At 44.5% G+C, this 23,560-nt stretch overlaps 1 protein-coding gene across 14 annotated transcripts in view; it reads left to right on the forward strand.

Moving 5' to 3' along the window:
- Positions 1-23,560, forward strand: part of LOC143927896 (putative endonuclease 4) — a 200,762-nt gene that overhangs the window by 148,328 nt on the left and 28,874 nt on the right. For 13 of the 14 annotated variants that reach the window (XM_077452348.1, XM_077452357.1, XM_077452343.1 and 10 more), the window contains one exon: positions 4,823-4,952. The exons of the other annotated variant lie outside the window; for it this stretch is intronic. In XM_077452348.1, coding sequence (XP_077308474.1) covers positions 4,823-4,952 — 130 coding nt within the window. The remainder of the gene's footprint in view (positions 1-4,822; positions 4,953-23,560) is intronic. 14 annotated transcript variants of the gene reach the window in all.

Below are 23,560 nucleotides of genomic sequence, written 5' to 3' on the forward strand. Positions count from 1 at the left end.
CACTTTCCATGTCACCTGCCACGTCACCTGCCACAAGTTGTGGATTGTCCACTTGCCGCGTCACTTGCCACATCCCCTGCCACGTCACCTGCCACAAGTGGATTGTCCACTTGCCACATCACCTGCCACAAGTTGTGGATTGTCCACTTGCCACGTCACTTGCCACGTCACCTGACACAAGTTGTGGATTGTCCACTTGCCACGTCACTTGCCACGTCCCCTGCCACAAGTGGATTGTCCACTTGCCACGTCACTTGCCACGTCCCCTGCCACAAGTGGATTGTCCACTTGCCACGTCACTTGCCACGTCACCTGCCACAAGTTATGGATTGTCCACTTGCCACGTCACATGCCAGTCACCTGCCACAAGTTATGGATTGTCCACTTGCCACGTCACATGCCAGTCACCTGCCACAAGTTGTGGATTTTCCACTTGCCACGTCACCTGCCAGGTCACTTGCCGCGTCACCTGCCAGGTCACTTGCCACGTCACCTGCAACAAGTTGTGGATTGTCCACTTTCCACGTCACTTGCCACAAGTTGTGGATTGTCCACTTACCACATCACTTGCCACCTGCCATGTCACTTGCCACAAGTTGTGGATTGTCCACTTGCCACGTCACTTGCCACCTGCCATGTCACTTGCCACAAGTTGTGGATTGTCCACTTGCAATTGCAATTGTTTAAAATATTTTTCTAATGGGTTTTCATCATTTGCAATCATTTTTGAGATTTTTAATGTAAAAAAAAAGGTCACCTTTAAAAACGCTTATAAACGAAAACGCGGCAAAACGCGGTAGAGGCATTTTGCCGCGTTTTACCGCGTTTTGCCGCGTTTTGCGTCTGAAACGTGGAAACTTTTGCGTCTGAACCCATTTTTTTGCTTCTGGAAAAACGAGGTTAAACGCAACTGCATAAAAACGGCAAAAAACGAGACTGTGTGCATGGACACATAGGATAACATTGAATGAGTTCAGGAGCAGTTGAAAAAAGTGTCCAACTGCCTCTGAACACGCGTTTAACTGCGTCTCGTGTGCATGAGGCCTAAGAGTTGTGAAAATGTGGAATAAACTCCCTCCAGAGGTGGTTCTGGCCAGCTCAGTAGATTGCTTTAAGAAAGGCCTGGATTCTTTCCTAAATGTACATAATATGATTGGGTACTGTAACTCGCTGCGGATCACACAGGAGAGCGATGTGTCCCTGTTCCCCCGTTTCAGGGACCAATCGGGGCCGATTCTATGTCTGAGTTCGGCCCTGAAACTGAGCCAAAGACGCACATGTTGTTTCTGTGCAGTGCGCTCTGCAGCCACAATGGAGATATGTGAACTGGCTCCATAGGCTGCCAGTCACATTCTCCTGCTATGCGAATTACATGCGGGCAAACCCGCATCTAATTCGCATAGGTTTGAACGGGGCCTTATAGGTAGTTGGTCCAGGGAAAATAGGTATAGTTGATCCAGGGAAAATCCGATTGCCTTTTGAAGATCAAGAAGGAATTTTTTCCCCTGCTGTAGCAAATTAGATCATGCTTTGCTGGGGTTTTTCGCCTTCGTCTGCATCAACTATGGGTATAGGATTGGGTATATGGGATTGTATGATATTTTTTATTTATTTTCATGGTTGTACTGGATGGACTTGTGTCTTTATTCAACCTATGTAACTATATGTACTTTTTACATTAATTATTTTGAACTAGCCTTTTCTGTAAACATTTTTCTGTTTTTCTTTTATTAAAATAATATTTAAAATAGTTAAGCTGATGCTAAAGGTAATTAACGACCTTGATATCGCTGTACGTATATATACAACCTTTATATTGAGGTTGTTATACCGGGATCATGGTTGAGGCTGCAACCATGATCCTGGTACCGTTTTCTTCAGAAGGCGATTCCCCACAATGTACATGCTCAGGTGGTGGAAATTGGTTCACCCTCCCATCGCTGCTGCAGCCTTTCCTGGGCTCTCCCATCCCAGAGGGAGCCCAGGGCTGATCCGACCAATGGCATCAGCTATATTTCAAAGAATGAGAGGGATTGATGTTGTTCCTACCCCTCTGAGAGATCAGCAACTGGAAGAAACTAGGATTTTGTCACTTCCGGTTTCAGTGTGTTTACACTCTGTTACTGGCTTGTAAAGCATCTGATCAAAGCGATCTCAGTTTGATCAGATACTTTGGAAGTCAGAGGTGAGACACCATAGCTTTCCATAAAGAGGACCTATCATGGCCCATCCCTTGTGATAGCAATAAAGTTGATATGTAAATGAGGATTGCACCACATGTGTGAGGTATCATCATGTCAGAGCAAGAACAATAATTCTTGCACTAGACCTCCTATGTAAGCCCTTGTACATACGGTCGGACATTCTGACAACCAAATCCGTTGGATTTTGTCTGACGGATTTTGTCCGTAACTGTTGCATACACACGGTCGGACAAAGTTGTCGGAAAATCCGATTGTACATAACGTGATGACGTTATTTAGTTACGACGGGACTACGTTCAGGCTAGTCGGATTATCCGTCAAATCAGTCCGATAGGACACATTCCGTCGGAATCTCTGACCGTGTGTACAAGGGCTAACTCTACACTGATTTCCAGCCTGCCACCTGCCCCAGACCCCTCCATTCCCACAAACACCCTCTAACTAATCACAGACATAGAAATATTAAAATACTAATTTAACATCCCTTTTACCCAGTGTTCCTTTTACTCTGTGGTTACATGACATTACAGTTATAAAGCTTGACATACATAGATTAAAAGAAATTAGTATTCCTACAAAAATAAAAAACATATTTCAATCTAACATTTGATAGCCCAATCATTGTATCAGAAGTTTTCCCGTGAACTTCAAAAAATTTCTGATAATTTTCAGCATTAAACATAGTTTTTTTATGATCAGTAGGTAATACAATAATACAGCGTACAATGATACAAAAAATGCCCAAATACAACAGGACATAAGGCACTCCGAGTATGTAGAGTATAAACCAACACACTACAGGGGTGATGTTGACCTACAAATAAAACAAGTACAAACTGTAGTCCATCCTCAAGTACACAACAATGAAACTTTTTTTATTCGAACAATTGAGGCTCCATGCACATTGGACTTAAAAAAAACGTTGATTCTACAGGTGTTTGACGTTTTTTTTCTCCTGCCTCTAGAAGAACTTCTGTTGTGTTCTATGTGTCTTTGCACATTGACTACTACAGGCGTTTTCTGTCAGGGACGTTCAGAAGCAGGAAATAAAACGTTTTCTGGAGAAGTTTAGGAGCTATAAAAACATCAGTCTCTCCTAAACTCCTCTTATTTCTTCTGAACGTCAAGGTTCAACGTTTTTTTTTAGTAAAAAAAAAAAAAGGGTGTTGTCTTTCCTGGCTTTTGCAGAGGGGTGTGTAGTGCAATAGACGCCTATAAATGAAATGCTCTTAAACTCTCATAGACTTGCCTAAACTTTGTACAATATGCTTTCAATTTGCGTCTTTTATTCCATGTTTTTAAGATAAAAACTATTTTTTTTTCTGCTCCTAGTGTTCATGGAGCTTGACTGGAAAAAAGTTTTCAACATGTTCTTGAAACAAAACAAAAATTGACTGTTGCAGTAAGCACACTAACAATACGAACATTGAATGATAGGGCTACTGTCTTGATGTTTTGCTTGATTTTCTATCCATGTAGGGCCACTTTGAATCTCTTTTTTTCTCCTTTTCTCTGTGTACAGAACAATGGAGTCCTCCTTCAGGTGGGGGGAGGGGTAACATTTTGCCAAGACCTGTGCTTTAAGCAATAATGGCTACAGAAAAACTTGACTGGGTACTGTTTGCGTTGGCCAGTCAATGCAACTGAATTATATTTTATAGAAAACTAAAACCACTTCTGTGAAAGAAGGCATCTTTAGTGTTGTCGTGCCTGTAAATTGACATCCTCATATGCAGGGTCTGGAATTTCATTCCTTTTCAGCATGCCTCAAACAAACTGGTCTAAATTAAAGCGGGATTCCACTCTTTTTTTATTTTTTTCTTACCTGTCTCACTGGTGGGCGAGTGCTACCTTCGATTGGCATCCACGTCCGGCGTTTATTTGACCCCCGGCGCGACAAATCTTTTCCTCAGGATGACTTATAAAAACCTGCTCTGGCATTTTCCATTTTAACTGTGGGCGTCTGAAGCCCACAGGCATTTACTTCCTGGTATATGATGACGTCTGGCTCCCAGCATGCTCCGCTCCATCTTGCACATGCTCAGTGAGAGCAGTGACAAGGAAGGAAAAACTTTCATTGTCCCCCATGGATTCTTGGGAAATTTCCCAGGGACCATTGCGAGGACGATAGCCACGCCTACTCCCACGGGAGGACAACCCGGAAGTCAGCTGAAACATCAGAAATAAAAGGTAAGTAAATAATATTTTTTTTTTTTCAGGGTTTGTTTAGGTAAGTATGCTATCTGTTGATTTTAATAACATGAACTTTCATTTTTAGGTACCAAACCACTTTAAGGCTGGCCATACAGGGTGCACATTCCTTTCCTAGGAATCAACAATTGTCTTTTCCGGGTGGGGGCGGGAGGAGACAGTGATTATTGCTAGCGCCTATAGCAGCCGCTAGCGATAATTATAAGGGAATCCGGCAGGCTGGTTGTATTCAAGTTGATCCATCGATAAACTTGGTACATTCAGCCTGCCCATTAATGATTCAAATCTTGGCCAGTTCCCGCTGAACTGTCCATTCTAATCGTGTATGGCCGGCCTAAGGAAAAAAATGTCTGCTTTTATGTTATAGGAGCTTCTCACATTCTAATCTAATTATAATTGCATTACAGGTAAGGTAGGCTGCCGACTTGATCGCCATGAAAATATTGGCCAAGGTCACATTGGTGTAAAGGGGTTCAGACAGGTTATGAATGAACCACGCTTTAATGAAATTCCTATGATCCTCGAGACACCATACACGTGAGTTAATATATATTGAGTAACTATTTCTGTAGATTTTTTTTAAAGCGCAACAAAAACATTTTTTTTAATTTATTTTTTTAGTTTTAAATACAGTATCTCACAAAAGTGAGTACACCCCTCACATTTTTGTAAATATTTTATTCAATTTGGACATATTCCCTTAGGGGTGTACTCACTTTTGTTGCCAGCAGTTTAGACATTAATGGCTGTGTGTTGAGCTATTTTGAGGGGACAGCAAATTTACACTGTTATACAGGCTGTACACTCACTACTTTACATTGTAGCAAAGTGACATTTCTTCAGTGTTGTCACATTAAAAGATAGAATAAAATATTTACAAAAATATGAGGGGTGTACTCACGTTTGTGAGAAGCTGTATAAAGCAGGGAATGGTTAGATTGTATGTCACATTTTTATTGTGCTATGTGAGTCTGATGGTGAAAGTACTCCCCAGCCCTTTTTTTTGTACTCCTTATGACATCTTGTCAGGGTCACAGACTTTAATAAAAAGCTGGACTTTTTTTTGTGCAGCTGAGATTTAATCTTGTTGTTAATAAAATACTTTAGGGAGGGTGGCTATTTGAGTAGGCCCTTTTAAAAATGTAAAAAAAAGGGGGGGGGGAAGCTACATACATTTTCATATATACAACTAGGGATGAGCTTCGACTGCGTTCGACTCGAACACCAGAACTCTGTGGGCCGTTCGCGCCAAATTCGCGTGGCGCTCACGGCCCACAATGCACTACGCCATCGCAGTGCATTGCTGGCCCCCATGTCTGGAAGGCCAACAAGCAGAGGCAGACAGCCAATAAAAGAGGGCAAGCAGGCTCTGTGTCTAGAGACAACAGTGCTGGTCGTGGACGCGGTGCATCGTCATCAGCACGTGGCCATGGGACACGCTTGTCCTTATTTTCGGCAGCTGGACGCGTTGAGCCGCATCATTCCAAAGACTTGGTAGAGTGGATGACCAAACCCTCTTCCTCCTCCTCATCCTCTCTCACCCAGGCTCAAGGTACTAGCAAAGCAGCTGCCAACGCATCCTCTTCCCTCGTCTCAGTGTTATCATCAGTGACTCCTTCCCTAGACCCACCACGTCCTCCTGAGGAATCCCCCGAACTGTTTGAGCACAGTGTTGGGTACATGCTCCAGGAGGATTTCCAGTGTTTTGTAGGCTCTGATGATACTCAGCTAGAGGAAGGCAGTTGCGTGAGCGCAGAGTGAGGGGATGCTCAAGAAGGACAGCAATCTAGCAGTCCTGTTCCACAAGCTGCAGCATACTGCCAGGTTTGCTCCAGTGATGAAGAGGTAGGGGATGATGAGGGCACTGACTTCACGTGGGTGCCTGGTAGGAGAGAGGAGGAGGAGGAGACCCATATCAAAGAACAAAGCGGACTTCTCCTTGCTCCTCATCAGCTGGGATCTCCAACCCCACTAGACCTTCAGTCCTCTCTGAAACCTGCACTGAGAGGAATGAAGGTGTAGAATAAGGTGTGTCACAGCCAAATGCTTGCGGACACTCTGTTAGCAGTAAACCCACGTCCGATTGTAGCAGGCAAATTTCCCTGCCCCAGCTGCTGGACCGTAGAAAGAAGTTCACTCCCAGCCATCCACATGCCCAGTGGTTGAATGCTAGCTTGGCTAAATTGCTAGCACTTCAACTGATGCCTATTCAGTTGGTAGACTCTGCCCCCTTCCGTGAGTTTGTGCAATGTACGGTTCCTCAGTGGCAGGTCCCCAAACGCCACTTTTTTTCACGGAAGGCAATTCCGGCTCTCTACCGGCATGTGGAAGGCAATGTCCTTGCCTCGCTGGACAGGGCGGTCAGCGGTAAGGTGCATATTACCGCTGACTCATGGTCCAGCAGGCATGGACAGGGACGTTACCTGTCTTTCACGCCCCATTGGGTCACTCTTCTGGCAGCTGGGAAGGATGCAGGACAAGGTGCAGTAGTGTTGGAGGTTGTTCTGCCATCACGCCTCCAAAATGCTACTACTGGTTGTGACACACCTCACTCCTCCACCCCCTCCTCTTCTTTTTCCCCCATGGCCTCTTCCAGTGCTCTGTCCTCGGAACCAGCGGTGCTCCATAGGTGTTCAAGGGGCTACGTAAGTACACAGGCAAAACGATGCCATGCCGTGCTTGCGCTGGTTTGTTTGGGGGACAGGAGCCACACTGGGGCAGATATTTTTGTCAGCTCTGTAGGGGCAGGCCGAGAGGTGGTTGAGGCCACGCCAGCTTAAGCCAGGATTGGTGGTTTGCGACAATGGCACCAACCTCCTCTCCGCCCTCCAACAGGGACAACTGACCCATGTGCCGTGTGTGACTCACGTCCTTAACCTGGTGGTGCAGCGGTTCTTGGGCAGGTACCTGGGCTTACAGGATGTCCTGAAGCAGGCCAGGAAAGTCTGTGTGCATTTCCTCTGATTATTTAATGCCAGTGCTCGGCTGGCTGAGCTCCAAAAGGAGTTGAACCTGCACAAGAACCACCTTATATGTGACATGCCCACCAGGTGGAACTCAACGTTGGCCATGCTGCAGCTGCTGCGCACACAGCAGAGGGCCATCAATGAGTACCCGTGCGACTACGGCACCAGGACAGGGTCAGGGGAGCTCGGCTTTTTCTCACCACGCCAGTGGGGCATGATCAGGGGTGCATGCACTGTCCTGTCACCGTTTGAGGAGGCCACAAGGATGGTGAGCAGTGACAGTGCATGCATCAGTGACAAGGTACCTCTTGTCCACCTCTTGGAGCTTATGCTGCGTGGAATAATGGACAGGGCACTTGAGGCAGAGGCAGGAAGAGGAGGACTTCCTTGCCTCTCAAGGCCCCCTTTATCTACACAGTGTTCCTGCTGTCCCACCCATCACACAGGAAGAGGATGAGGAGGAGAAGGATGATTATTGTGTCAGCATGGAGGTGGAGCCTGGCACTCAGCAGCAGCAGTCTTGTAGGGATGATTTACAGTCCCAAGAAACCCGTGGACTTCTACGTGGCTGGGGGGAGGTGGCTGTGGATCATGTTGTCCTTAGTTACCCAGAGGACTCTGGACCAAATGCCTCAGCTAACCTATGCTGCATGGCCTCCCTGATCCTGCAAAGCCTGCAGAAGGATCCTCGTATTCTTCGGATGAAATAGAGGGACCATTACTGGCTAGCCACTCTCCTTGATCCACGGTACAAGGGTGAGGTTGCCGACCTTATCTTGCCGTCACAGAGGGAGCAGAGGATGAGACATCTCCGGGAGACCTTGCAGAAAGGTCTGTGCAACGCGTTCCCAGAGACTGGGAGGTTACAAACTCCTGGTCCTGGACAACGTGTTGCTGAGGCTTCGATCAGAAGTAGCGGTGGAGAAGGTGGCCATCTGACCGATGGGTTCAGACAATTTTTTAGTCCGCAGCCCCAAGGTATGATCGGTTCCAGCAACCATCGCCAGCGTCTGATTTACATGGTGCAGGAATACCTAAGGGCAAGGTCAGACTTGGACACCTTTCCCACTGAAAATCCTCTGGCTTACTGGGTCTTGAGGATGGATCACTGGCCAGACCTTGCACAGTATGCAATTGAGCTACTGGCCTGTCCTGCATGCAGCGATCTTTCATAACGCACCTTCAGTGCTGCTGGTGGCTTTGTAACCGATCACAGGGGGTGCGCCTGTCCACCGACTCAGTTGATCGACTGACCTTCATAAAGATGAATCAGTCTTGGATCACCACCAGCTACCAAGCACCTGAAGCTGATGTAACCGAATATTATTTTTTTTAAAATATCACATCCCTTCAAGACTGCCTATGCTGAGTGACTGTCCTGTTATGTTGACTGTCTATCCTCTTCCTCCGCTGATATCTTGGAAGAACATTTTTGGTTCTGGGTGATGCCACCAGCCCAATTTCTCAGCCCCTGTTTAACAGGGGCGTTTAATTACAATTTTTGATGCAATGCTTTGCAGCAAGGCTCATTCCTGCACTACAAATAGAGTATATGGAAGAAGTTGCAGTGTCGTGGCACCAGCACCAGTGCCTAAGGCCCAATTTTTCTGTCCCTGCTTAACAGGGGCATGTAATTACAATTTTTGATGTAATGCTTTGCAGCAGGGCTCATTCCTGCAATCCAACTAGAGTATATGGTAGAGGTTGCAGTGTATAGGCCCAATTTTTCAGCCCGTTTAACAGGGGCATGTAATACAATTTTTGATGCAATGCTTTGCAGCAGGGCTCATTCCTGCACTCCAACTAGAGTATCTGGGAGATGTTGCAGTGTTGTGGCACCAGCAAGCAGTGCTTAAGGCCCAATTTTTCAGCCCCTGTTTAACAGGAGCATGTAATTACAATTCTTGATATAATATTTTACAGCAGCGCGCATTCCTGTGCCCACCGAGAGTAACTGTGAGGATTTATAGTGTTGTGGCACCAGCACCACCACCACAACCACCAAAGGCCAATTTTTCTACCACTGTTCAACAATGGCATGTAATTACAATTCTTGATATAATCGTTCACAGCAGGGCACTCCAGCAAGAGTCACTTTGAGGGCTTACAGTGTTGTGGCAACACCAACATCTTATGCCCCCATTTCTGCAGAGCATATAGGGCAGGCCCCTACTTTCAAACATCCAACTTAAAAATGTCTCCTATTTGCAAACGGAAGGAAACAGGAAGTGAGAGGAAAAAAGACGGACGGCAAAACAAATTATACAGGGGTGATAACCCTTCCCTATGTTTTCCTAAAAGATTAAAAATAGATTTTTTGACTGGAACTACACTTTAAAAATGTACTCGTTCAAAATTACAAACAGATTCTACTTAACACAACAAACCTACACAGTCCCTGTCATGTTTTCACCGCCTGTATACTCCTGTTCTGAGTATATAGGGCCTGGGGGCCACACGCCTTTCCTTTCTTTAATATGGGTACGGGGTTCCCCTTTATATCCATACAAGACCCAAAGGGGCTGGTAATTTTCATCCGTATTGCCGGAAACAGATATTACATTAAAACCGCAAGCAGTTTTGAATTACTTTTTTTCCGTTAAATGTCATTTTGTGCAGGGACTGTTCTAAACACGGGAAACACGTGCCACTTCATAGGCATACTATAGACACCCCCCAGGCACGATATTTAAAGGAATATTTCACTTTAATCGTCATTAAAATCAGTGCTCCCAACAAAACGGCCATTTTTAAAAACATTTTAGGCATTGGTGCAAACCGGGGGGGGGGGGGTTGGTGTTCGGCTCATCCCTATATACAATAAATGCATAAAAAATTGAAAATAAAAAAATATAAAAATATAAACTAGGATGTAAATTGCATTGTGGCTATTGTGTAGACTTAAGTTTAAAAGAATGGAAATAGCAAAACATTCATATATAGACAATAAAATGCAAATGCATAGATATAGGAAAATAAATACAGATACACATATGAGCATATAAGAGAGAATTGTCTGACAGTACCAATGTGTTAAAATAATTTAATCATCAGTTTTTCTTTGGTACCATTAGTTTAATATATTTTAACAATATAATGGGGACCTTATATAAAAGTATATATGATCACTATAGAGTGGAAGAACCCAGATCATTTCTTCATCCTCTTGAAATACCTTTCCACTTTTACCCCTTCCCTGTGGCAGCAGAAAAATTGGGCTTCCTCAGTTTTGGTGGATGTGGCAGTTCGCCTTTAAAGGCAAACGTCATACCTATAAGGGATTCTCACTCTAAGGCAGGGGTATTTAATTAAAAACATATAAATAGTGCTGCGCAAAATATTAAATGTCCATAATCAATAGGAGACAATCCGAAAAGGTGCAAGTGGATAGAAACATGCAAATTGATAGGTCTGATATTCAGTGATCCCTTCACCACATAAATAGGTGGCCTCTCACCTCCAACCTTCGACCTGATACAGGTCACTATGCATATATCCCAACAATCTTGGAATCAGAATCCATACAATTCAGATGTCATATGTAAAAAAAAGAACATACGATCTAATGCTCTCTGCGTTGCATCTTTAATAGTTAAAAGACAGTGAAAATGCACTTACATAGTATCGCACTCAGATCCGAGTGCCGGCATACAGATAACAATATTTATCAAACCAATGCGATGGCCGCGGGTGATGTCATGTGTAACACCTGACCCCTCGTGCGCGTTACGTCGGTAGGCGGGACTTCCTCAGCGCAGGGCAGGGCATACAGAGGCGGCCCGCTGTTGTGTATATATAACCATATCAACCCAGGATCAGCCAATAAGTCAACCGGAGAGCCACTAATCATCGCTGTTTATACATAAAAGGCACACATTTCCTATTATACACTGATGACAAGGGTACAAATAGCAATAGAGTGCCCTATATTTGTCCGTTAGTGCAATTTGCATTATGTAGATTACAGGGAAAATTAATTCCTCTAAAACGTACATGAATACTAAGAGAGGAAGAAACATGAGAGCGGATGGAAAAATATAGGAGACAAAGGCGTCTCACATTAAAGGTGCACCCTAGTCACTAAAAAATAAAATTGTAAAATATGAAATATAAAAACGTCAGTCCGCAACCATCACACTGGTACATAATACTTTTAGGACACATTTAAATACAGTCAAAAAAACATGTATAAAATATATAAATATAAAAAAAAATCATCTACCGTATATACTCGAGTATAAGCCGAGATTTTCAGCCTCTTTTTTGAGGCTGAAAGTGCCCCCCTCGGCTTATACTCGAGTCATCGCTGTCTGCCTGCTCGATCAGCGTGTCGAGCAGACAGACAGCGGCCATTCTATAATTCAAAAGCCGCGCCTCCGGCTCCGCCTTCGCCTGTGATAGGCGGAACACTGAATTTCCCAGCAGCCTGTGTTCCGCCTATCACGGACATCGTCTCATCCTCGTACTACGGACGAGGATGAGACGATGTCCGTGATAGGCGGAACACAGGCTGCTGGGAAATTCAGTGTTCCGCCTATCACAGGCGGAGGCGCGGCTTTTGAATTTTACAATGGCCGCCGAGGCGCCGACGAAGAGCGGCGATCCTGGCAAGGCACGGGACGGAGGCAAGGCAAGGCACGGCACGGCACGGGACGGGACGGAGGCAAGGCACGACACGGGACGGAGGCAAGGCACGGCACGGGACGGAGGCAAGGAGGCAAGGCACGGGACGGAGGCTCGGGACACAGGTAGGCTGGACACACACACACACACACACACACACACACACACACACACACACACACAGGGATGGATGGATGGAGACACACACACACAGGGATGGATGGATACACACACACACAGGGATGGATGGATGGATGGAGACACACACACACAGGGATGGATGGATGGATGGAGACACACACACACAGGGATGGATGGATGGATGGAGACACACACACACAGGGATGGATGGATGGATGGACACACACACACACAGGGATGGATGGATGGATGGACACACACACACACAGGGATGGATGGATGGATGGACACACACACACACAGGGATGGATGGACAGACACACAGGGATGGACGGACACACAGGGATGGACGGACACACAGGGATGGACGGACACACACAGGGATGGACAGGCATGTCTCACCCTCGGCTTATACACGAGTCAATAAGTTTGCCAGTTTTTTTGGGGGTAAATTGGGGGCCTCGGCTTATATTCGGGTCGGCCTATACTCGAGTATATACGGTATTAGAAATAAAACAATTAAGATCAAACTCAACGTTCATCCCAGCAGGAGTCATAACCTTAGTCTCAAAAATCCAGTACGATTCTCTACGACTCAACTGCCGGATATAGTGGCCTCCTCGAACCTTTTCGATGCCCCAAAATTTCAAGCATTTAGGGTCCCTATTATGGCACACCCTAAAGTGCCTAGATACACTATGAGTCTTGACACCCCTTTTGATATTACTAATATGCTCTCCCACTCTTACATGTAATGTCCTGGAGGTGCGGCCTACGTACTGCAACCCACAGTCACATTCGAGCATATATACTACTCCTTCTGATGTACAAGTTATTAAACTTTCGACCTTATACTGCTTATCCGTGACGGTGGCCACAAAATCATTCCGTTTCTTAATATTTCTACTGGCATTTTTACACCTGCCACATCAATAGAAGCCAGACAGAAAGCTAAATAACCTATTGTCAGCCATTTTATTTTAGGTGGATCAATAACACCAGGTGTTAAACAGTCGCGGAGGGAGGGTGCTTTACGATATATAAATGAAGGCCGATTCGGAAGAACAGGTTCAAGGACCCTATCTGACTTCAGGATTGGCCAATGTTTGGCTATAATTCTCTCAAATTTTTTAATGCTGGATATTGTAATCCATCACAACTTTAAATCCGGAAGAGGTATCAACAACCTCCGCATTTGTGGTTTTATCAGCCACGATAGAACTTCAATTGATGAGTCTTTTAAGGTTATTACTTTCACGCAAACAAAGGAAAAAGAAATGGTTAGAGGGTCAGATTAAAGAAATCACTGACCGGATTGAGATCTCTAAGGATTTCACTGAATTCACACAATTGTCAGGTGAATTGAAACTAAAACTTATTAAATGGAATAAAGAAATTCAGGATAAAAAGAGGAAGACATTTTTTTACGTGATCTCAGTGATTTTGATGCAAATTAGGTTTTTAGATGGCAATCCCTGAATGTGATTCGATCTGTTAACCCTGATGTACCATCTATGGAAACTTTGGAGGTGGCACCGGATACTTCGGTCCAGGGGAATTCTGGATATGGGGGACCTGGTGTTACCTCCATTCAAACCCATGAAAGACCAGTTAGAAACAATACCCCTAAAATTAAAGGTCGGGGGGCTTCGAAAGCTAGGGGGCGGAGCTATGGTAAGGGTAATTATCCCCACCAAGCCCACCCTCATGGCAATTACAGACATCATCCCTTCAATGCTGATAATTATTCCTGGAAACCTGTGCCATTTAGAGGGAGGGGACAAAGGGGGAGGGGTAATTACCCTGGTAGGATAGCCCAAGTTCCCCTTTATAACAGTTATGCCCCTTTACAGGACTATCATGAAGAGCAACAATTCAGTCAGGATTTTTTAGGGCAGGAGAGGATCCCTTGGAGGGGACCTCCTCCCCTCACCACCATGTGAGAGGGGGAAAGCAAGGAGTATTGGGCTCCCCAAGGACAAGTAGGAAATGGCCAGATCAGCCTTAAAATAAAAAGCAGAGAGGATGTTGGGGAGGGAGACAGGTCCAAAAGACAAAGACCCCATTAGGTACTGGGATATTTAATCTTAGTGGCATTCCACTTACTGGTGATGAAATAAAGGTTCTTGATAAAGGCCTGAAATTTGTTCCTATCCGTAACCTTAATAAATTCCAGACCTATATCAATGTACAAACATTTGTTCAGAATCTGAATATGAGAAATACTTTCTCTCTAATCCGATTCAGCGGAGTTCCTCCCAATCAAATTTTATACATTTGAATTTGCGGAATAAATCTATTTTTAATCCTCAATGTAGTGACAACAAGCATTTGGAGGTTTTTAGGAATATGGTATGTAATTGTCTGGACAAACGTAAGTATATTAAAAGGGGTATTTCTTCATTAGAACGAAGGAATGACATGGTGATTCGTCCAGCCGATAAGGGGGGAAGGTTGGTTGTATTGAGTAAATCTTATTATCATACAGAAATGATTCAGTTACTGAGTGACCAAGAAACATATAAATTGTTTAACCGTGACCCTATGTTGAAATTTTAAAATGGGCTACACTCTTTGATTCAAGATGGAAAACAAAAGGGGATTTTAAATTCTAAAGAATCATCTTATCTAGATCCTCTTTATTGTAGGACTCCTATTATTTATTTTTTACCAAAAATACGTAAAAATTCTGATTCACCTCCAGGCCGCCCAATTGGTAATGGTATTGACTCAGTAACCTCTCGGTTGGGTCAATATCTGTTTTTTTTTCTACAGCCATTAGTTGTGAAGACTAAGGCCTATTTGCGTGACACCAAACAGGTAATTCAAATTTTGGATACCCTGTCGTGTACTCCATCCAGTGCACTAATAACAGCGGATGTGGGTTCATTGTACACTATAATAGACCACGATGAAGCTTTGGCTTCAGTGGAATGGGCATTGTCAGCTACGGATCTTTCTAGTGAACAAGTAGCATTCCTGTTGGAAAGCTTGAAGTTTTTTTTACTTAATAATTCTTTTTGGTATAACGGAGAATATTTTTTACAGACACGTGGTGTAGCAATGGGCGTGTGTTTTGCCCCCAGTGTGGCCAATTTATTTATGGCCCACTGGGAGGAAGAAGCTATATTTCAAGATCATCCACCTCAATTGTTATTTTATAAGAGGTACATTGAGGATTTAATAATGATCTGGGATGGTGACATGTCCAGCTTGCAGGTATTTGTTGATCGGCTTAATAATAACAACAAAAACATACAGCTCACTTGGAATATTGACCACCAGCAGATCACATTCCTTGATCTCTAAATTTTTAAGAAAGACGATCGTTTTCTTACTAAGAATCATTTCAAGGCCACTGACCGTAATGCCTATATTCCACTGAATAGCTGTCATCATAGGTCATGGCTGTGTAATATTCGTAGGGGTCAATTTATTCGGCTCCGACGTAATTGTACATTGGAGGAGGAGTTTGTATCACAATCCCAAATCTTAGCTGGTCGTTTTAAGCAAAAGGGATATACACAGTCCACAATTAATTCAGAAATTTAGAGAATCAGACTCATCGATAGAAGTTCTATCGTGGCTGATAAAACCACCAATGCGGAGGTTGTTGATACCTCTTCCGTATTTAAAGTTGTGATGGATTATAGTATCCAGCATAAGAAATTTGAGAGAATTATAGCCAAACATTGGCCAATCCTGAAGTCAGATAGGGTCCTTGGACCTGTTCTTCCAGATCGGCCTTCATTTATATATTGTAAAGTGCCCTTCCTCCCTGACTGTTTAGCACCCAGTGTTATTGATCCACCTAAAATGGCTGACAATAGGTTATTTAGCTTTCTGTCTGGTTTCTATGGATGTGGCAGGTGTGCCACTTGTAAAAATGCCAGTAGAAATATAAAAAAAGGAAGGATTTTGTGGCCACCGTCACGGGTAAGCAGTATAAGTTTAAAAGTTTAATCACTTGTACATCAGAAGTAGTAGTATATATGCTCGAATGTGACTGTGGGTTGCAGTATGTAGGCCGCACCTCCAGAGCATTACAGGTAAGAGTGGGAGAGCATATTAGTAATATCAAAAGAGGTGTCAAGAGTCTAGGCACTTTAGGATGTGCCATAATAGGGACCCTAAATGCTTGAAATTTTGGGGCATCAAAAAAGTTCCCCGGCATTGGAGAGGAGGACACTATATCCGGCAGTTGAGTCGTAGAGAATCCTACTGGATTTTTGAGACTAAGGTTATGACTCCTGCTGGGATGAACGATGAGTTTTATCTTAATTGTTTTATTTCTAATAAATGATTTTTTTTATATATATATTTATATATTTTTTATATTTTATACATGTTTTTTTGACTATATTTAAATGTGTCCTAAAAGAATTGTGTACCAGTGTGATGGTTGCGGACTGACGTTTTTATATTTCATATTTTACAATTTTATTTTTTAGTGACTAGGGTGCCCCTTTAATGTGAGACGCCTTTGTCTCCTATATTTTTCCATCCGCGCTCGTGTTTCTTCCTCTATTAGTGTAAGTTTTAGAGGAATTCATTATCCCTGTAATCTACGTAATGCAAATTGCGCTAACGGACAAATATAGGGCACTCTATTAATATTTATTTGTACCCTTGCCATCAGTGTATAATAGGAAATGTGTGCCTTTTATGTATAAACAGCGGTGATTAGTGGCTCTCCGGGTTCACTGATTGGCCGATCGTGGGTTGATATTGTTATATATACACAACAGCGGGCCGTCTGCGTACACTCTGCCCTGCGCTGAGGAAGTCCCGCCTACAGACGTAACGCGTACGACGTGTCAGGTGTTACGCACGGTGTCACCCGCAGCCATCGCATTGGTTTGATACATATTGTTATCTGTATGCCGGCACTCGGATCTGAGTGCGATACTATGTAAGTGCATTTTCACTGTCTTTTAACTATTAAAGATGCAATGCAGAGAGCATTAGATCATATGTTCTTCTTTTTACATATGACATCTAAATTTTATGGATTCTGATTCCGAGATTGTTTGAATATGAGGACCTGTGGGCTTCACCATTTGTTTACTGCATAATGACCTGTATCAGGTCGAAGGTTGGAGGTGAGAGGCCACCTATTTCTGTGGTGAAGGGATCACTGAATATCAGACCTATCAATTTGCGTGTGTCTATCCACTTGCACCTTTTCGGATTGATTATGGACGTTTAATATTTTGCACTGCACTATTTATATGTTTTTAATTATCTGAGGGATTGAATGAATTTACCTTGAGTGTCTGCTTGCAGTAGTTTCTATTTTATATATATTAGGGCTGAATATTGTGTTTATTATTTTGTTAGGGGTATTTAATTAAAAATTCACGGAGGTCCAATCCGAAAAAATTTCTTCCAGCTGAGGTCCGAATTGCCTGTTTGTGTGATGACTCAGATTATTCACATCACAGCCCCCCTCATCTGAAATCACAAACTCATTTTTACCTCAGTGACCTCTGCCCCCCTTTACATCACAGTTCTCCCTTGGCAGTGGTGTCCTCTGCCCCCTTCACACCCCCCACAGTAGTATCCTCTGCTCCCCTTCAAACCAACCCTCCCCCACAGTAGTATCTTCCCCCCTGCATATCCCCCCACAGCAATGTCCTCTGCCCCCCTTAAAGTGGTATCCTTTACCACGCCTCACATCATGGGCCCCCCACAGCTCTGGCCCCATTCATATTACAGCTTTTCCCCTTATTCACATTGCAACCCCCCCCTCATCTCCACCCTCCATTCACATTGCAGCCCCCTCAGCTCTACCTCCCATTCACATTGCAACCGTATGCCCCCCTCCCCCCCAGCCCTGACCCACTCATTCACTTTGCAACACCCACCTCATCTCTGCTCCCCCCATTCACATTGTAATCCCCAAGCTCTGCTCCCCCCATTCACATTGCAGCTCCCCTCAGCTCTGCCCAATTTACTTTGCAGCCCCCCTCAGCTCTGTTCCCTCATTCACATTGCAACCCCCCAAGCTCTGCTCCCCCTATTCAAATTGCAGCCCCCCTCAGCTCTGCCCCTATTCACATTGCAGCCCCCCTCAGCTCTACCCTTCATTCACATTGCAGCCGCAGACCCTTAGCCCTGCTCCCCCCATTCCCCCCTCAGCTCTGCCCCTCATTCACATTCAAACCCCCCCATTGCAGCCCCCCCAAGCTCTGCTCCTCCAATTCACATTGCAGCCCTCCTCAGCTCTGCCCCCTCATTCACATTGCAACACCCCATGGCTCTGCCTCCCCCATTCACATTGCAGCCCCCTCAGCTCTGCCTCCCATTTACATTCCAACCCCCCTTCAGCTCTGCCCCCTTTCACATTGCAACCCCCCTCCGCTCTACGCTCCATTCACATCACAACCCCTCAGCTCTGCCCCATTCACATTGCAGCCCTTCTCAGCTCTGCTCCCCCCATTCACATTGCAGCCCCCCTCAGCTCTACCCCCCATTCACATTGCAGCCGCAAACCCTTAGCCCTTCTCACCCCATTCATATTGTAGCCCCCCTCAGCTCTGCTCCTCATTCACATTCCAACCCCCTAAGCTCTGCTCCCCTATTCACATTGCAGCCCCCCCCCCCCCCCCAAGCTCTGCTTCTCCAATTCACATTGCAGCCCTCCTCAGCTCTGCCCCCTCATTCACATTGCGTAGTACTTCATATTCCCATCACAGACGTTCCTGGATGCTCTCTCGGATCTGGGTGCTGCAGCAACAACCAGCTGGATACTGGTTCAAATCACAGTGAACATATTTGCCTGACGAAGGGGTCTTGCACGGCTCCGAAACGTTGCACTATCCTTGTGTTGTGATCGTGCGATAAATCACCCTTTTGGATGCTATCTGTGTCATTCCATGGTGTGCTGGCAAATATCTTCGCCCAAATATATTCGCCCATTTACATTGCAGCCCCTCAGCTCTGCTTCTCACATTCATAGGCAGCCCCCCTCAGCTCTTACACCCATTCACATTCCAATCCCCCCTCCCCCCAGCTCTGCCTCCCTCTCAGTACGCTGTTCAGTTCTGGGCATCAGTGCTCAGGAAGGATGTTCTGGAACTGGAGAGAGTCCAGAGCAGGGCAACAAAGCTAATAAAGGGACTGGAGGACCTTAGTTATGAGGAAAGGTTATAAGCACTGAACAACTTCTGTCTGGAGAGGAGAGGCTTGAGAGGGGATATGACTTCATTGTACAAATACCGTACTGGTGACCCCACAATAGGCATAATACTTTTCCGTGAAAGGGAATTTAAAAAGACACGTGGCCATTCACTAAAATGAGAAGAGAAGCAGTTTAACCTTAAACTGCAGAGAGGGTTCATTAAGAGCGGTAAGGATGTGGAATTCTCAGAATTTCAGGGGGAGCATTGATAATTTAAAAACACTATTAGCTAAGTACCTGAACGACCACAGCATACAGATATACAATGTAATACGGACATAAAAGCACACACACAGGTTGAACTTGTGTCTTTTTTTTCAACCTCATCTACTATGTATGTAACATTGCAGCCCCCCTGAGTTCTGCATCCTCCATTCAAAATTGCACCCCCCATTTAAGCTCTGCTCCTCCCCATTCACATTGCAGCCTCCCCATCAGCTCTACCCCTCATTCACATTGCAACACCCCACGGCTCTGCCCCCCGTTCATATTGCAGCCCTTCAGCTCTTTTCCCATTCACAGTGCAGCCCCCTCAACTCTGTCCCCCATTCACATTTCAGCCCCCTCAGCTCTAATCCTCCCATTCATAGTGCAGCCCCCCCAGCTTTGCCCCCTAAAGCTCCCCCCTTACCCCTCACCATTCAAATTACAGACCATCGCAGCTCTGTCATCCATTCACATTGTAGCCCCTTCAGCTCTGCCCCGTCACTCTATTACCTTATTTGGGTACACAGAGCGGAGGGCTGTAGGCAGGACAGCTCTAGACAGCAGGAGACGCAACTGCTTTAGATGGAGGGCAGGAGTTAACATTTAAAATGTTTCAGTGGGTCATTGGTTGCTAGGACTGTGCTACATCCTAACAACAAATCGCCTGCTGGGACACTTGAAAAGTTTGGCAGTTCTTGCCCTCCATCCAAAGTTACTTTGTCTCCTGCTCTCTGTCTAGAGTTGTCCCACTGCTGCCTCCTGCTCTGCTGTGCTAATTACAGCGGTGGCAGCGGCTGAGGTGAAGAACTGGCTCCTAACTGGCGGAACTGCGTCGGTCCAGGTGGGAAGTGATTCAGTCTGCCATTTAGTGGTGCCTGATCTAAAGCTTCACGCTTGCCCATTCCAAAAAAACCAGCTGAGACCTGACAATCTTGGAACCTTGGAGTGCTTCCTCTGCATTAAGGTTTGCCCCCACCTGCTGGAAATTTGGTGATTCTTTGATGCGCCACATTTTAGATATTTGGTTCAGAGAGTTGGTCTCTTTCAGGTATTATTATACAGGATTTATATAGCGCCAACAGTTTGCGCAGCGCTTTACAATATGGGGGAAGACAGTACAATTACAATACAATTCAATACAGGAGGGATCAGAGGGCCCTGCTCATTAGAGCTTACAATCTAGAAGGTACAAATGAAGTTCCTTTCTGTCCCACAACAGATTGTTTGCTTCAAGTATTAGCTTGTCACTTCAATGTGCATAGGGTCCGTACCAGACTGTGCTTGGTTTAGAGGTCCAGAGAGTGATTATCAATGATCCCTACTCTCTGAGAATGTTTTTGGGACTTTTGTTTAAACCTGTTTAACATTCCCAGTGATGGTTATGTTAGGAATACTCTCATAAATAACTGTACAAAACAGAACATGTTATATGATATCAATTTGTCTTTGGTGGCCTCCCTTCATCAAGGAGATTTCTCGTCTACCATAGACATTAAGAACATCAGTGCTTTCTGGTCCTCACTACCTGGTTGAGGAGATCTGACTCCGACCACAAGCCAGGAAATCCTTACACTGGGAGCTCTAGTCATCATTGTTGACTTGGGCCATGTTCTGCATGCCCCTTCCTTTGGATGACTATGGACATGAACTGGTTGTTGAGAAGTTCTCGGCTTCCTGACGGTAAAAGGTTGTTAGTCCACAGAAATGTGGGTCAGCAGGTTGTGACTTTTACACTGGGTTTTTCTACTGGTAGGTCATCTTGTGCAGGTATAATTCTACAACACCATTATGGTGTACATTAATCATAAAGGCAATATAAAAATATATGACAATTTACTAGAAGTGGAGCACAACGTTTGGTGGGTGGAAAGCCAGCTTTCTCAGTGGTCCACATTGTAGGGATGAACAATGGGCAGTAGTAATTCCTGTGTTGTCTATACTTAGGGAACAGGTTTTTTTGCCAGAGTACATTTATACTCCAGATAATCTGTCAACGATGGGTGTTGCTAGACATAGATCTTATGGTATCTCTTCTCAACACCAAGGTAGAATGGTTCATTTCCAGGGCAAGGGATGCACTAGCGGGTGCCCTTTCTGTTCTACATGTACTCCCTGATGTATGCGCTTCTGCCTACTAAACTTTTTCCAAAGCTTCCGCAAAGGATGGAGTAAAGCCTTCTACACATGATCAGATTTTCCACAGACAGAACCTCAGACTTTTGTTCGAAGGGCATTGGCCAGGAACTTGTCTTGCATAGACACTGCAAGGAATTGTCGGCCAACAAACACGAATGTAGAGGCGTACTACATGATTTTTCAGCTCTTTAGCCCCACCCTTTGGGCTCCTTCTGCTAATTTTGTGTTAGTAGATGTTTGGTCAATGTTGATCCGGGCTTTTCATTTTGCTATTTTCAGTTAGTTTCTGAACAGCTGCTCGTCAAATAGCCATGTTACGGAATCGGAGGAGATAACATGTTATTTATTATTGGCCTTGGAGTTATTGCTTTGACCTAAGTCCAGTCCAGGAACAGGAGGAGGAGGATTTCTTGGACCAAAAATTGGTTGCTTTATTAACCACTTCCATATCGAGCTTATTCTGGCACTCCTCTCCTACATATAAAAATCATAATTTTGCTAAAAAGTTACTCGGAACCCCCAAACATTATATATATATTTTTTTTTAGCAGACACCCTAGGTAATAAAATGGCAGTCATTGCAACTTTTTACCAGCCGCAATTGAGGCTTTGTTTACATCTGCGGCCTGAACGTGACGTCATAATGTCGTGCCCGGGCCTCCCACAGTCATAGAGATGACCGGTGACCATCTGGTCACCGGAAATCTCTATGCTCATCATCCGGCGGTGGCAGATTCTTTCTCTGGGTGCTCGATGGCACGGGAGAGCCCGGAAAAGCATCGGATGGTGGCGGGAGAGGGGGGTTGTCCCCTTCCATCACCTGTAAGAATGATCAAGTGGAGGAACTGCCCCTATGATCATTCGTATGGTGCACAGAATCGCCGGCTGAAAACAAGGATATCTGAATGCTGCCTGTTGCTGCAGGCATCATTCAGATATTCCCACTGAAAGTCCAAGACATCATATGACATCCAATTATGTCATATGCCTTTGCTGCAGGAGCTCCAGGAAAATAATCCAGATGATTTTGGGAATTATCTCCAGATGACGGACCCCTGCTTTCACCAACTCTTGGCATTGTTGACCCCCTATATTAACAAGTAGTACACATGCATGAGGCTTTTTTTTATTTTTTGGTTGAATAAAGGTTTGATTTGGTATATTTTTAGATGCCTATAATGCACGTTTTGGTTAAGTTCTATTGGCAGATAACATGTCTAATTGTATTTGTTTTCTTTTTTAATTCACAATAAAAAAATTTGTAGAGAATAATACTTGGCTCTATGCATTTTACTTCAAATGACAGTTTGGGAGTAGGCAGTTACATTTAAAAAAATACAATGTAAAATTAACAAGGGACACCAACATAGTTGTATCTTTGATCTTAAAAACTATGGGATAATGGTGTTGTGGTAACTTGCACCAAAAAAAATTAAATAAATAAATAACAAGCATAATAATATTATTCTTGATAGCACTAGAAAAAAAAAGCCTTTGACAATTTGTTTGCAATAACTCCATCAGTATCACCAGCAAAGCAGCTTCATTATTATCCCATTAAAGAAGAAGAGAATGTGCGCTACATTTCGAGATTTCATAATTTTCCACATCACGAATGGTAATTCTCCATTACGAGCGCTAGTTTACAAGACCGACCGCTTCTAGCTCGTCCTTGCTTCTGAACATGCATGTTTATACGTTGGACTTTTGTCTGATGGACTTGTGTACACACGCTCGGAAAATCCGACAACAGACATCCGTCTGTGAAAGATGTGAAACACCTGCCATCCAACATTTGTCCGTGGAAAATCCAACAACATTTGTCCGATGGAGCATACAAACAGGCATATTTTCCGCAAACAGCCTGTCATTACGCAATTCCCGTCAAA

This window comes from Lithobates pipiens, unplaced genomic scaffold (genome assembly GCF_037356315.1).
Source record: "Lithobates pipiens isolate NorthernLeopardFrog02 unplaced genomic scaffold, aLitPip1_a1.2 Scaffold_23, whole genome shotgun sequence".
In the NCBI taxonomy this organism is placed as follows: domain Eukaryota; kingdom Metazoa; phylum Chordata; class Amphibia; order Anura; family Ranidae; genus Lithobates; species Lithobates pipiens.